Below are 16,839 nucleotides of genomic sequence, written 5' to 3'. Positions count from 1 at the left end.
AGACATAGCCAAATATTGTAGCACCACATCACTAGCGGACATTTGAAATTTGCCGACTAGGACGGTCGGTTAACCGAGGGGTCGGTTGATCGGGGAACGGATAATCGAGGTTCTACTGTATTTACGAATTTACACTATTTTAACAGTGAAAGAACTCACACTCACTGAAACTCATCTGCAATTCTGTCATGTTAGTCTGTTTACACCGACGTACGGAACGCAACCTGTCCACCATTTTTTTTTTTGCATGTACAATCGTACATGTCTCCAATATCCAATAGAGCTAAGTCGTCATCATCTGTACCTGTTCTTTCTTAATTTAGGGTTACTTACGTTACTACTACGCAATTCCCTACTCCCTAACTGTAACTGATTTAGAACCGCCATGCACGTTATTCTTCACATTGTAAAATGCCATTGCGCATGCATCAGAAACTTCTGTTCGAACAAACCTGACCTGCCGTCCGGATCAGCGATTTTGAAAAGGTGGCAACACTATTCATAACCAAGACAACAAAATTCTTGGATATGGCCAAATATGTCATTTCAATGCAGCACAAGGTTTACTGCTTTGTTTATTTTCCATTTCTCTTTTTATATAATATTTTAACAACGCAGTTCTAAAAAAAGCTTCAGATCACCTGGGTTTTCAAACTTCTCATTAAAGTTAGCTGATGTGCTGTAAATTTGTTGTTTAGGTATTAAAATAACTATAAACAAATTATGAAGTGAAAACTTATTTACATATTTAAGAAATTCAAATACAACAAATTATTGCTTGCAATTTGCCTGGAAAAAATAGCTTTTCAGGACCAATTTTACCCCAAGCAGTCACACTGCCTTTTTAAGATCAAGAAACATTATTAAATTGTTTTCCTTTGGTATAAACCATTCTAAATCACCCCAAAAATTTTCTATTGAGTTTAAATCAGGGCTGCATGGTAGTCATGGCAAAACATTGATATTACTGTCAGACAACCATGTTATTATTGAGGCAACATTACAAATAGGATTATTTTGTTGGAAAAAAATGTTCCTCCATTGCTTCCATCTCTTAATGGTAGAAGATTATTTCCCAACACATCTTAATAGTCAACTGCCTTTGAACAAGATGAAATAAAAGCAATATAATGAAATAGCTGATTTTAACTGTTGAGTGAAAGCGGCCCACATCATCATGACGTAAGGAGTCAAAGTCCGATCATTACTTCATGTTTTGGACATTATTTTTACTTGTTCTTTTCTTATCAGATACATTTTATTATGTTTTTATGGATGGAAAATCCCAAAACACCACAAAAATAAACTAAATTCAAAATTAAAATGCAAATGAATGTTTGTTTTTAAGTGATTGATCCCATAATACTCAAATATGTAAATAGGATAGTGCAGCATTACACTTGTAAGCCAGATAAAAGATGACACCCATGCAACACAGAGATGTAGTTCCTGAAAGTAACCTTGGGTATGCGAAGGCTATCTACTTTGGACAGAATTGTCTGACATTATTTGTTGGTGACAGTTAAGCAATTAACTCGTAAGAGATGTAGTTTTTGCTTTTTAATTTAGTTGATACTGGTAGAAATTTAATTACTTGTATGTCTCCAGTTGAAAAAAAAAATTTCTTTTTACTGATTGTGTATTTTGCTGGTACATAAATGATTTTGACTTGTTTGAATATTTAAAAATTTATTTATTAACTGACTTCTTGCTTATATATATTATTGTTCAATTTAATAAATATTGTTGTGGATGTTTTGCTTAAATACGTCATTTTTCAATTTTTTTCTCTTTTGTTAAGTCCATACCTGGTACTTGAAAAAATCCTAATTTTGTGCAACACTGTTTTTATTTTTTTGGACTTAGTTTTGATCACACAGAACATTACAATGGATTCTCCACCTTATACATGACGTGATAAAAGATGAGGATGATGATATATATCATGCTAATAGTATCACATACCATCAGGGCCATCCAGTTTAAATTTCTTCTTGTCACTAAAAGCTGTGTGATTCCATAAATCTGAATGGCCAACACAGAAAATTGCAAAATTCAGCATTTCTATATGGAAGGTTGTCAATTTTGGCTGCGCCTGCATTTTAATGTACACATGATTCGCAGACTTTGAAGAACATATCTCATTATTCTTGGTGTTACAGGTAGCTGTAGTGAAATCTAATTAGATGGACATACCAGAAAACATATCTGTTCTCAATATTGGTAGAAAGTTTTTTTAGCCAACTACAACATTTAGCTTTGCCATAATTGTCAGCATCTTAAGTAATTGTGAACTATCATCTTTGATCTTCCAACCTGCAATGACACATTCACATTTCCCACAGTCTCTAAATGTATATATCCTGCTTTTATCTTCATCTGTTAACATTTTACCAAGTTCTATTTTTACTGAAGGTTGAAAACACAAAATATGGATGTATGCAAATTAGATTACAATGTCTATTGTATTTTAAAATGTTGTGAAATATAAATTTTTGATCCTGGTATCACCCACTGTTTGATAGATAAAGTTCATTCACCCAGCTGTTTATTAGAAAAACAGATATATACATACATTACTGACTCATCACTTGATAAAGATTGAATGAATTTTCATTAATTGATGATGAGCACATCACAGTTTTAGATTTCGTGTTACTATATCCATCAATCTATTTACAATCTTGTTTCTGCTCATTGCATGATTTTTTTATTTGAGAATATAAAAGCGGCCACCCAACACAATCAGATTCTAGAGCTCGCACACCTATTATGTTACATTTCCTTTTTTCAGTTATAACAATAAGACTTTCCTACAACAATGCAATGTACCAACGAGTAACCCCATCTGGTGACGTAAGTGAACTAGTAATACTGGCTCTAGAGAAGGTCTTACCCAAATTCCTACCAAACATCAGACTATACACTAGATAAATAGATAACATTCTGATAATTTGGAAAACAAAACCAGATAGAGAGAAGCTTCTAGAACAATTTAATACCAATCTGTATAGGCTAACATTAAAACTGGATCAGTATAGTAATTCATTGGCATATTTTTTAGACTTAATTATCAGTTTCAAAAAAAGATGCATTACCACTAGCGTTTACTATAAACCAGAATATCTTCCATTCTTTGTATTAGCGTGTTCCAACAACTCATTCTCATACTAAATAGCAGCCTTTACGACAAAAGTGGCCAACAGTTTTTGTCCCCGGGCCGAACTGGAAAGAAAACTTTTTCCACGGGCCATTCCAGAGGCTGCCCTAGGAAGATTTCGAGGTGGTGCGAGATCTCGTTGTGGTGTCACCCCATAGAGACTGAATTGTAGATAGAGATTAAAGATACATTTCTCACATTATCATGCTTTATCAACACTATGCTATACTTAAGAGATTTTTAATGGTGGGTTAACTCTAAATGCACAGTGAGTTGTTGATTTTTTTTTTTAGGCAACAGAATTTTTCATCGCCCTATTCGAACTTCAGTAGCTGATTGCAAGCAACAAAGATCCATTATACGAGCCGAATCTGGTCCGCGGGCCATATGTTGGCCATGCCTGCTTTAGGGTGTTAGTGAGGCGAGCATTTACACATTAGTACAATGTGTAAATGCTCGTCTCACTATCTGTCTATACACTATCGTCTCACTACACTGTCTATATGATAGACAGGAATAAAGAAATCAAACACATTGAAAAGTGGCAATTTCTCACGGTTACTCTAAAAACTGGAGCATAGTTTAGTGCAAAATTACATCCGCAAAACAAAATTGCAATTATGGCTTAACAGCATTATACAAACACGACATACTCTGGCCGACTCCAGATATATAGTAGTTTACTTCGATACGAAACTCGGATCAATACACACAGAAATGCAAAGAATGCAGACGCAAACATCACCTATAAACGTAATAGCACGGTATACCAAATATTATGCAATGGGAAAAATCAAATAAATTTAAATCGAGTCCCAGGAGCATACTGTATCCCAATCACAGACAGAAGATTTTATCACAAACTAGTATACCACATCATTCAGCCTCTCGCGCAAATGGACGACTTAGATTCCGTATTAATTTTATTATTAGATTTAAGCCCCGCTTTAGTTTCGGGCCTCGATCTCACTCCGTCGGGCCCACACGCGCACACGCGGCCGTGCCATTCGTTGGCAAAAGCCGCAACCCGGGTCGTCACGGATCCACATGGCAAAAACCACACCCCAAAGTAGGGCGTGGAGATCTCACACACGTCGCCCGGAAGGATCCTTCCCTCTTCTATGTGGAAACATCACGCCAGACGACGTCCAAAGGCCAAGAACAAGGCACGGAAGACACACAGAAGAGGCAGAGTCTGAGGCAAACGACAGTGCGTCCCAAAAATGTTTCTTTGCCCTTCTCACGCAAGGGAAAACGGGTTAGAGGGCACGAGGTACCATCGGGTATAAGTTCAGGGAATCAAGGGTAGCGGCCGGAAAACGTTTGGGAATGACCAGACTACGGCCTACCCCTAGAGGGCGTCCACTGTACCGTCCGGAGTCCCGAGGTGAGACTCCCGCCGTCCGTCCCGTTCGATCGGTGGTAGCAGACGCGTTGCCGGCCGCTTCCAGCACCGTCGTCCTGACGCGTAGAAAGATCCGAGAGAAAAAGATCGCGAACGGCGTCCATTCCGCCGGGTGTCGTCCTTCTCGGCCGTTCCCGGGCAGAACTATCTACGCGTCGGGGAAATCGCGCAGTGGCGATCGCCGCCCGAATTTATAAAGGCGGAGGGATAAACTCCGAACTGATACTTACGACGGACGGACGATCTCCGAACGTAAAGTCCAACGCCAGAACGTATTTACGACGCCAGAGGAACCACCCACCCTCCGCCGCAGACGTCGAATTGTATTTATCAACACGGAGCAAAGATCAAAGTTGCCAGACGAATGCTGCCACACGTGGCGCCGCGGTAGCCCAAAGTAGCCCTTCCCCCGTCGGCGAGGAATTTTTTTTTCTACAAGTTGAATCCACCTTTACGTAGGGATTTTACCTTAAAATTTTTATGTAAAAAATAATCCCGGTAATTCATAAAGAAAAAACTTTTCATTTTTTTAGGCAAAATCTATTTTACCCAGATGGTGTTACGACGTTTCCGTACACACGCAGTCCGGAAAACCCCGGCGCCCTAAGTCGGTAGCACGCTCGAGATTTAATGTCGGGGCGGCCGAGTCCGACGGATAAAAAAATTTTTAAATAAATAAGATCTAACCGGAGAATACCAAATACAATAAACAGATCACCTCGTAACTCCGGCAGTAAATGTAGTGCTGTGCGATGCATCGATGTTTTTGTTCGTCGATGCATCGACCTTCTGATGTTTTTGAAACATCGATCCTGAATCGATGTTAGCAATATGTGAATTTCGATTCATCGATGCATTCAGTTCATTCTTTGTTCCTAGTGTTACCACCTGTTCGGTTTTCACCCGGACAGTCCGGGAATTTCGTAGAAATTGTGAAATTGCGATGGAACAAAGTTCTCGCAAATATGTTTACAAATTTACACTATTTTAACAGTGAATTGTTAAATTAAAAAGAATAAATTTTAAAAAATCTTTAAATTATTTTAGCAATGCTTTTTATTTTACTTTTCAGATGGAAAGGCGGATTCGCCTAAAGACTCTAAACCCTTACATAACGTGCAAAATCTGTAAAGGATATTTAATTGATGCTACAACTGTTACAGAGTGTCTACATACATGTAAGTATTTAAATTAAATCTATCAATATATAAAGTCAAATCTTGATTTAGCATTAAACTGAAGAATTTTAAACAATAAGAATCATATGGTAAAAGTGATTAACCAGTGATTATGCATAATTACCAATCATCTTGGCAAGTTTGATAAATTTCACTAAATTTCTCACTTTTACCAGTGATTTTGCATAATTCCCAAATGAAGTTGGTATATTGGGTGTATAAATATTAGTGATGCCACGAATAGTGATTTTGCTGAATACCGAACATTCAGCTACGCTCTTGGCCGAAGCGCCGAATATTCGGCGGCCGAATGTTCGGCTAAATATGTGTACATTTCACGGGTGATATGTTACGACCTGATACATTGCGGTGGGTGCGAAAGCGACACTGCGGGCACATTTGTTTTACTTGCGAGTAGATCATGTCACAACATGCATTATTTGTTCATTGTTACATCAAATTGCGTTACTAATTATTACTAAAAAATATCACTGTATCACTTTATATGAAAACTGTTCACCTAGATCGGACAGCAGACCTTTACAAGTGGTGGTCAGCAAACGCAAAACAGTATCCAAGCCTGACAGAATTCGCTAAGATTTATCTATCGTCTCCCGGCAGTAGTGTATATAGTGAGAGGCTATTTTCAGAAGCAGGTATAGTTTATGAGGAAAAGCGCAATCGTTTGCTATCAACAAATGCTGAAAAAATTGTTTTCATTCATTACAACTTACCACTGATATATTTTAAGTATTAAATGTAATAATTTATGATTAAAATAAATACGTTTTGAGTAATATGTGCGTTTTTTTTTCATGATTTGGTATTCGGTATTCGGCCGAATGTTGCATACTATTTGGCCGAATACCGAATATTAAAAAAAGTAGCCGAATAGGCCGAATACCGAATAGTAGCCGAATATTCGTGGCATCTCTAATAAATATGACTCTGCCCTTTTTTAATAAACGGCGTTAGTAGTACTGCTTGCATGCAACTGATTCTGTCAACACTTTTATTTGAAAGGTTTGACAGCATTCTTCAAAAATAAATCTGAGACATCTGTTTAAAGTGTAAACAATAATTATTTTTATTTGATTAAAAATGTTGAGTTTTGTGCCAGGAAAACAGTATTTGCGGGAAGTCTTGCTTCATTATTTTATTTCAAAGAAAACTGTAGCAGAAACATATCATTTGCTGTTGGAAATTTACGGTGAACGTGCTCCATCCAATACAACTTGCAAACAGTGGTTTCGATGGTTTAAAAATAATGATTTTGATACACACGACAAAGAACATGGAAAACCACCAAAAAAATTCTAAGATGAAGAATTGGAAACATTACTTGACGACGATCCTTGCCAAACACAATTGGAACTGGCTGCTGCTTTAAATGTTTCTCAACCGTGTATTTCCCAACGTCTACATGCAATGGGAATGATTCAAAAGCAAAGAAATTGGTCCCATATGAACTGAAAGAAAGACACATTTAACGTCAAAAATCTATATGTGAATTATTGCTTCAAAGACAAAAAAGAAAAGGCGTTTTGCACCGAATTGTTGCTAGAAATGAAAAACGGATACACTTCAACAATCCTAAATGACCAAAGGCATGCGTGCGTCCAGGTGACCCAGGTCCATCAATGCCAAAATAGTGTGTTCACGGAAGTAATGTTATGTTGTGTATCTGGTGGGACCAAAAGGGTGTTGTGTACTATGAGCTGTTGCAACCGAGTCAGACAATCAATGCTGAACGTTACAAACAGTAGTTAATCAAATTGAATGAAGCATTGAAGCAAAAACGTCCAGAATATGCCAAAAGACACAACAAGGTTGTCTTCCAACATGACAATGCTTGCCCACATCAATGGAGGAAACTCTAGAATAACTTTGCTGGGATGAATTGCCCACCTGCCATATTCTCCAGATGTCGCTCCTTCAGATTACTATTTGTTTTGATCCATGCAGAGCGACCTTTTAGGAAAGCAGTTCAGATCTTATGAGGCTATTCAAAATTGATAACTGGATTGCTTCAAAACAACCAGACTTCTTCCTTCATGGAATCTGTTTGTTGCCTGACAGATGGGCGAATGTTGTAACTTTCTGATGGAAAATATTTTGAATAAATTTTTCTTTCATTTTATAAACAAACAAATGTCTTACATTTACCGAAAAAAGGGCGGAGTCATATTTATACACCCAATATTTCATAAATATTGCTGAATATATTACTTTTAAAGCAATTTTTTGTGTAATTTCCAAAATGTAGTTCTTAAATTTCATAAATATCATGAAATTTTTCACCTTTTGTTGTTTTAATAAATTAACTTATGGATTTAAACAAATTTTAATAAAATGAATCAAAAACATGTTTTTTCTTTTATTAATATTAGAATTATTTAATGAATATAAGGAGACTAAGAAAAATCTATTTCAGCTTAACATCAGAATTGTATGTACAAATATATCAAAATTTTTGTTGAGAAAAAATATAGAACATGGCAAACTAACATGACATTTTGAGTTACATAATTTTTCATTTTTCTTGCATTTGCATTTGATTGAATTTACACTTTTCTTTACATGAGCAACTTTGGTACACCTGACCTCCTGATTTTTGTTTTTCTTGTGCACTTCATAACAGACAATGATATTTGGTGCATATTGTAAGAAATTGTTTGTCACATAGCAGAAACCCATTTTAGTATGTAATTATGAAAGATGTCTCTCCTTTGTTTCCAAGTGATAGTACTCGTCATTTTCGGTAACAAATATTACTGCCAGTATTAGTCTGCAGATTGCCTTTTGCCCTATCCACATCTATATTCTTAACTTCACTGTATCTTTCACTTTGGCTACAGCAAATGGAATTAACAAGAATATAGTTAACAAATTTTTTAACATTAAAATCCTAAATTACTATAATAGTTTTTTTATTATTATTATTATCTCCACAAAATTGATACAATAACCTAACTAATTAATATTTAAGGTTGACAATTGTCCAATATTGTTGTACATATTACAAGATGTTTTTACTCATCCTAAGTCATTTTTTAATAGCATATCTCTGTGCTGTTGGAAATTGCTCAATGTCCTTGGCATTAACACATCCATTTCTAAGTTTGTGTTTAAAAATTTCAATTTTTTCTTTATTCGTGGCTATAGAAGGCAAGTGCATTTCATTAATGATTTTTGATTCCTCCCAAAATACGAAAGTTTCTTATATGTTTAAAATTGCTGCCAAGGCCATGTTTTTTTCCTCTTTACTTACATCATATTGATGTTCTTTAACTCTGGGTTTTAAATTCCTTAGTTACTCCAACATATGCTGTTATTAGGTTAAGCTCTTCATTAACTATTGGGATTCTGTAGTAGTTTCTTCTGGGAGTGGATCCTTGTCATTTTGCAGTATACAGTATAAATTAGGAGCTCTCTTATATATCATGTAAAAGTTCTTTTGTTTAGAAAGCTCCTCTGTTATACGTCTAATCTCCATTTGTTATGTGAACTTTGTATGAACCATGTCATTTGTTTTCATTTTAGTGGTACTGATCTTGTTATAATGATTAACCAGACTCATAAACCATTTGTTAGAATATCCCAGTTCCTTAGCTATCCTTCTAATTCTGTCTCTTTATCTACTCTACTTGTGTTGTACACATGGGCTCTTTTAATTAAAGCCCTTCATCGCAGTAATTATTTCAATTAATTTATATTACATTAAAATGTTTTCTAGTCTGTAAAAGTTGCCTGGTGAAACATTTAGAAGATAATAATACTTGTCCTACTTGTGAAATAGTCATTCATCAAAGCCATCCATTACAGTATATTAGGTAAGAGAATTTTGAGAATTAATAAAACTAAAATTTAAGGCTACTGAAGAGTTATAGTTATTGATATACTATTTATTTTGCAGCTATGACAGAACTATGCAAGACATAGTTTATAAACTTGTTCCGAACCTACAGACAAGTATGTATTTTAATTATACAGTTTAATTTACTAGCAAATATTACTGAAGTAACTATAAATTTTTGAAACGTTAAACAAAAATCATTTTCAAAATACTTAAAATTTTTCACATTTTTCTGAGATAAATCTTTGCATTTCGGATAGTGATAAGGTACTTAAGGTCTGAAATGCATACTTATTTGGAAAATTAAACTGATTTTCTAAGGCTGATCTTGTGTCCAGTGACAGTGTAATAAGTCTAGAAATAAAGAAGCCAAAATAGTGCTCACAAGTATATACCATGGCTAGACAAGAAGTGTATTGTACTCTTTAATACTAATATTTATAATAAGGAATTATTTAATTATAATTATTTCATTTATTACTATTTTATAATTTATCTGTTTGTTAGATGTTATTAGAACACAAAAACACTGCTGGCATTTACTAAAAGTATTTTGAAAATTGAATTTGAAAAATATTTGAATTGTGTTTTTAATGTTATTACAAACATTTTTAAAAATTGAATTACATTTATAAAAAGCAAAAATAATATGTCATCTTCATGAAAACTTGCATAAACTTTCTTAAAAATAAAAATAAAATTGTTCTATATTATATAATAATTTTCAAAAAGTATTAAAATTATAATAAAGAAGTTTTATTTCTTTGTATGTGTAAGCATTAAAAAAATATTTATATTTTGTGAAGAAATATAATTTCCACAAAATAAAAGTATTTTTGAACCCACTAAAAATTATCCAAAATAGAAGTGTCTTCTATAATGCATCTTTGGCAGAATTAGATATGGAAAATATTTTTAAAAAATAATTTGAAAAACTGGAGAAGTGATGAAATGAAAGAAACAGTACAACTTGTATAATTCCAGCAGAGTATTTAATTAACCAAAAACATTTTTTGATCTGCTTCCATGTCTTCTTCAGTTGGAATATCAAATTTAAATGAAAAAAGAACATTCGAAAAACAGATTAAATGCAATGGAAATAATTTAAAGAGATTGGGAAAAATGTTCTAAATCAACAGAACACTCATACAATTCAAATACAAGGAACATAAATACAGCGTTGAAAAAAATCTCAACATTACGGTCTTAGCGGCTTATTCCTCCCAGCAGGATGTATGGATAAAATGATATTAGGTTAAGATCATTAGACCTGCCAGAAGTCATATCTAGATGTTTCAGATTGGTCCAGTTCCTACTGGTGAGTAATGAATCTGTTTCATTGAGAAATACCTTTAATTGCTTTTGGATGCAAATGTTCCTAACACTGGTGGAAAGGCCCTTTTGGATAAAATAATGGTGCTCTTGGATACGTTTGTAAAGAGGTCTGGCCCTTTCTCCTATGTAGACCCATTTCTTGTTGAATTTGTCATCTATAAAGGGGATGGCATATACCTCAGATGAGTTCTGTCTGTTGATAGGGTCCTTGGCATTTCATAATAAAGAGAATACAGTTGGGTTTCCCATGTACAAGATACTCAGTTTGTTCTTGCAATTTCTTTATAAACCTTAGAAAGATGTTGGTTAAATCTGATGACTTTGTGGGTTTTAGATCCGTCCTTTAACCCCTGTATTCATCAATGTGAGTTAGAGTTAACTCTCAAGTTATTGGTAAATTGGTATTCACCAACTCCGAATCTCGAGTCAAACACAATAACCCTAACTCTAACTCTAGAAAATCTGCGAGTAGAAGATAACTCTGGGTTTGACGCCTGTGCAAAGCAATCTATTTCAGGGGAAAATGGCGACATTTGATGAGGACGAAGCCAAGATGCTAGAAAATCAGAAATATCTAGATTATATAGATCGTATGGAACAAAGAAGTTGGCAGATTATTTCTCTAAGAAGAAACAACCTTGAACAATTGGACGATTATGACTTTCTATGTTGATATCATTTGCCAAAAGAGAGCATAAGAAACATACTAGAACAAATTGGTCACAATTTATTTTCTATATCATCAAAAAATTATGTTTTCAATTATAGATTTATACTTTGACTAATTCAAGTTAAATTTCCTTCTCAAAATTGGTAAAATTACGACATGCACTATTTTCCATTTCACTTTCCATCATTTTCTACACGTGTTTCTTTCACTCAATCAAGACTCTGCTTACAAAAGAAGACTTGTTTAATCTTGAATGCAGGATTGTTTTAAAACACTAACTCTAGAGTAGCAAAACTCTAGAGTTATATTTTTATCTGAATACGAAAGAAGAGTAACTCGTAATCTGACTTCAAGTTACATCTAAACTGGAGTTTGTCAACTCTCTGTTTAACTCGCGTTGGTGAATACGGGGGTTATATATGTATCCAGATTGATATTCATGGATGCAATTTTGAATGGGGCTGGAAGGATACCCATATTGTTTCACCCTGCATGCAGTGTAGTTTAGTTTGATCTCTCTGTCAATGATGATGTAGTAAGGGAATGCTCTTTTGACTAGGGCTCTGTAGGGTGATGTTTTAAATGTATAAGGGTCTCTAGATTCTGATGGAATGTACAGTGACTTGTACTCTGGTTTTCCAAAACTTTAATGGGCATGTGGCCATCTTTGACTGTGAGAAGGATGTGCAGGAAATGAACCTGGTGGTTGCTTTCTTGATCAACACAAAAGGTGAAGACTGTAGGGGTTATTGTTAACTGTTAAGAACTGGATTAAATTGGGTTCCTGTTGTCATGTTAAGAGAACATCATCAACGTATCTGGTATAAAGAATGATTTGATCATTAAAAGATGGAAGGGTATCTTTTTTAAAATGATGAAGAACTAGTTCATAAAGGCTGCCTGATACCAGGCTGTTCATCGAGACACCCCTGTTTTGCAGATATGTTAGCCCTTGAAATTGGAAGAAGAGTAAGAAATAATGTTTGCCAGCTCCAAGATGGTGTTTCTGTGACTTGAAAATATGTTTAAATAGAAAGTTCCAAAGTTTGCAAAAGTAGGATTCAATCTTGATTTGAAAGGAAGTGGGATTCAAAATCTCACAAACCCCGCATTTCTGCAGCGGGAGTGTAGCGAAATGATGCCACGAGCAGTGTTGGCCAATTAGAAACCAGTTTCAGTTTGTTCACTGTAAAGCACTTCTCCAGCGCTGAATAAAGAAACATGGGAAAACAGTGATGAACTCTTTATTGACTAAGATGTTGGCTAAACATTGTACTAATTCTTTTGAATTGGTTACTGTGCTTTTGTAGTCATTAATGAAGGAGGTGATGAAGTGGTTGAATATTCTCTCAATTTTTATACAGATTTGTCCATCAATAGATGTTGTTGGTTGCTCAGTTTATAAATTTTGACAAAAGCCAAGATCTGTGGTGAAGATAGTGCTTGCATGGTGGCCTTGTGCTTATGTAACTTAGATGCCAGTGGAGTGTTGGTAAAACAGATGACTCTGTTCTGTAGCTTCAAGAAACCCATGGATACTGATTTGCATTTTGTTACATTGATGTATTTATGTATGTCTTCCATGTTTGTGTTTCTTCTCTTTAACACCATGTCTGTGGACTGCAACCAGCTTTAAGTATGATGTTGTTGGTGGATAACCATTTCTTGGAAGTTCAGATGGCAGTAAAAATGGATCTATTTGTGGGATGGATGGAAGAGTTGCGTAGTTTGAAGGCTGTTTTCCACCTAAAAAATTTCTTGTGGGTCTCATCCATCAAATTTTTGATGTCAGAGAGAGTGTTCCAATTTAGATTGTGAAGGATGTGGAGTATACATAAGGCCATACTTGGTTGTCTCCAATAGCTGGGATGGGGAAGTGTTGTCCTAACAAATAATTCTGTTATCAAATCTGTGTTCATTATGTTGTAATTGAGAATGTTTATAACTAACTTTATTTTTTAATCTGAAGATGACGATTTAAATATTGTCAAAAATGTTTGTTTTTATTATTTTTAGTTAGTATACTAAGTACTGAATATTACTGGTATAGTGATGTGCTTTGGACTTAATTAAATCCAGTTTTTACATCTTACATAGTTGTATTGGTATTTATTTATTTCGTAATCCCTTGTATTTGAATTGTACAAATGTTCTATTGATTTAGAAATTCTTCCCATTCTTTTTAATTTAAATTATTTCTATTGCATTTAATATGTTTTTGGAATGTTTTTTTTTCATTTAAGTTTGATGTTCCAACTGAAGAAGATCTATGGAAGTTTTTGATTAATTAATTAAATATATTGCTGGAGTTATACAAGATCTACTGCTTCTTTTGTTTGGAAAATGTTAAATTACTAAAAATGATGAACACGATTATTTATTAAAATAATATGGGATAATTATATCTAAAAGATAATGAAATATTTTTCAGATGAAATCAAGAGAGAGAAAGAATTTTACAGGAGGAGAGGATTACCATATCCAAAAGCAACACCTTGTATGTATAGCTTCTATGACTACATTAATATAGTAATATGAAATCTATAGCATATAATTAAATTAGAAATTAAAAATACTACTATTTTTACTAATGTGTTATCTAATCTCTAAAACCATTCTTAAGCAGATAGACCATAAACATAACAACTGAGAATGAAAACATGTAAAAACATTTACAAACATATCTAAACCCGATATATAATAAAGCTACACACCAATCGAATGCCGAAAATCTATCGGGCTAGTATAAGGCTAATTATTAAATTAAATTACGTAATCAATTTGGCACTAGAGGTAAGCGTTAGGTGCCATCTCTTATTAACATTAATAATTATAAATAAATTAATTAATTTAAATAAATTTAGAACCGCTGGGAGAAAAAAAAATCGGCCCGGAGCGGGACTCGAACCCACAACTCCTGGTAAGGTGCCAAATTGATTACGTAATTTAATTTAATAATTAGCCTTATACTAGCCCGATAGATTTTCGGCATTCAATTTGTGTGTAGCTGTAAAAACATTTGTTTTTGATTTTTAAGTTTGACAATACAGACGTTTTTACATCACCAAATTGGAAATCAATGTTATAGTTAGTTATAATAAATTAATATAAGTATTAATATATAAGTGAAGAGTGCAATGCCATAATGTTGTAAATGTCAAAAAAGAAACTTTTCAGGAGAGGTAAAGACATTTTTCTAATGATTGAATTCATTTCAATTTTACAATAAAATGGTAAAAAACTCACTGGGTTACAAACTCTCTGGAATATTAAAATGATGTAAATATAAGCCACAATGTTTTACATGCCAAAAGTCACAAAGAAACCTGGTTATATTCGACACAGAAACCACAATACCCAAGATGACTAGGAGAAAGCCTTACACTATTAAATATTCACATCTTACCAAAGTATCTTCAATAAGATTTAACATTCTCAGTAATAATGTGAATTCAAAGCTAAATTTATGATTTCTCTCACATTTTATACAAGAACTGGAATTCTTTTTATGAGATATCTTTAGTCCTTAATAGCTAATATGGTTAAAAGTGAAACAGTTCAGAACATATAGTATATATATATATCCCTTTTCAGTTTATTTAATAAATGGTTTTTTTCTTTTTTGTGTTTTTAAATATTTTTAATATAGAATATAAAGTATACAAAAAAGTATTCTCTCAAGAAATTCTTATTCTCCAGTTTGAGAATTATTCATAAGTAAAGTTTGCTAATTAAAACTCAATAAATAAATATACTTTATTAATTGATGGATAACCAAGGTTTTAAGACCTATCACTCTGAGCTCGAGTGTAGGAATTTTTTGTTTTGATATGACTGAATATATTGGCTCTTTTCCTCACCATCTTGGCAAACAGTTGAGTCTGCTAAAAGATCCTTTTAGTGTCCACAGAATAGAGAGTACGAAAAAATTATTTTCAGTATTGAAAGTTACCTTTGAAATTTTTAGTTTCTTATATTAGTTATATTGATATAACCAAAATTTTGATACATGAAGATAAATTATAACGGAAATTATAAATTTCGCTTGAATTATTATTATAATTTAAGAAAATGGCAGTTGAATTTATAATAAATTTAAAATTAATATAAAATATTTATACATTTTACGACTTAAAGAATGATGAATATTTTTAAATTTTCTAGCTGGGGTTAATGAGAAAGAAACAAGTTCTCAAGCATCATCTTCAAAGGAAGATGATTCCGACTATCACAAGTCTGACGAACAAGTCAATATATTATTAGAATCTCAAAATGGCTCCCTCAAACAGATGAGGAGGAAATTCATACGTTGTTCAGCTCAAGCAACCATAACTCATTTGAAAAAATTCATAGCAAAAAAGTTATATAATAATTTAGAAAAATATAAAGAGGTGAGTCATATATTTTTTGAAAAATATATCAAAATTATTGTTAAAATAACTAATATTATTATTATTATTGAATTTCAGGTTGACATATTATGTAATGAAGAAATTTTAGGGAAAGATCATACGTTAAAATTTGTCTGCGTAACAAGATGGAGGTTTAAAGTAAGTATTGAATTTATAAAATTGTCATATGTGAATTTTATATATGTAAATGTTAAAAATAATTTATATTTTTGTAGGATCCTCCGTTGAAATTATACTATAGACCAAAAGCAGACTTGTGATTGGCTGTTTATTGTCATTGTACATACACATAATTCTCATTACCTGTGTTATATAAAAAAAAATTATAGACAAATGCTACAACATATTTTGGAGGAGAACAATAAAGTTACTTTTTTCTGCAGTATTGTTAGCCAGATAAATTTTCTTTCCTACTCTGGAAACCTTTCGAAGTGCTTGGAAACTGGATGGAAATCTGTTCGAAAATATATCAGTTAAAGCAGACCGACACAAGCAGTTATCAATTCAGAAAAACGAAGATAGATTACTTAATTTCCATATTAGAGAGCTACGTTTTCTGATTTTATAACAGATGTCTATCTTTTAATGTCGAAGGTGCAATTAAATATCTATTATTGCAAGCAGTAATAGCTAAAGTGAAGCCTCCGTTCCGTTATTTATGAAAGTATTCTTATACATAGTTGCTCACCGTGAACGTCTCCCCGTCCTTTTATAAACAGTAGAGCTGCATATTGTTTGTGAGAGAACATTTGTTAGTAGTATTCTCAGTACTGTTTGTTGATATGTTCTGAAGTGTTGTAAGGGATATGTGCCATATTGTTTC

General features: G+C 33.4%; 1 protein-coding gene across 1 annotated transcript; it reads left to right on the top strand.

Annotated features, from left to right (window-relative positions):
* The first annotated feature begins 5,637 nt into the window (after window positions 1–5,637).
* LOC111628187 (polycomb group RING finger protein 3-like) lies at window positions 5,638–16,331 on the top strand. The gene is made up of 7 exons (XM_023371930.1): window positions 5,638–5,743; window positions 9,480–9,576; window positions 9,660–9,715; window positions 14,036–14,101; window positions 15,769–15,995; window positions 16,074–16,154; window positions 16,232–16,331. The coding sequence occupies exons 1-7, from the start codon at window positions 5,638–5,640 to the stop codon at window positions 16,274–16,276; spliced, it is 678 nt and encodes a 225-aa protein (XP_023227698.1). The 3' UTR covers window positions 16,277–16,331.
* The last annotated feature ends 508 nt before the right edge of the window (window positions 16,332–16,839 follow it).

Source organism: Centruroides sculpturatus, unplaced genomic scaffold (genome assembly GCF_000671375.1).
Source record: "Centruroides sculpturatus isolate CEXI.00-Female unplaced genomic scaffold, Cexi_2.0 scaffold503, whole genome shotgun sequence".
NCBI classification, from domain to species: domain Eukaryota; kingdom Metazoa; phylum Arthropoda; class Arachnida; order Scorpiones; family Buthidae; genus Centruroides; species Centruroides sculpturatus.
The sequence above is the reverse complement of the archived record's forward strand: the minus strand, read 5'-3'. Positions and strand labels throughout refer to the sequence as shown.

Bases quoted from the DNA above. Each gene is read 5' to 3' on its own strand.
- LOC111628187 (XM_023371930.1), top strand. From the start codon at position 5,638: ATGGAAAGGCGGATTCGCCTAAAGACTCTAAACCCTTACATAACGTGC. The intron at 9,716-14,035 runs GTATGTATTTTA...AATATTTTTCAG, and splicing joins TGTTCCGAACCTACAGACAA to ATGAAATCAAGAGAGAGAAA. The intron at 14,102-15,768 runs GTATGTATAGCT...TAAATTTTCTAG, and splicing joins ATATCCAAAAGCAACACCTT to CTGGGGTTAATGAGAAAGAA.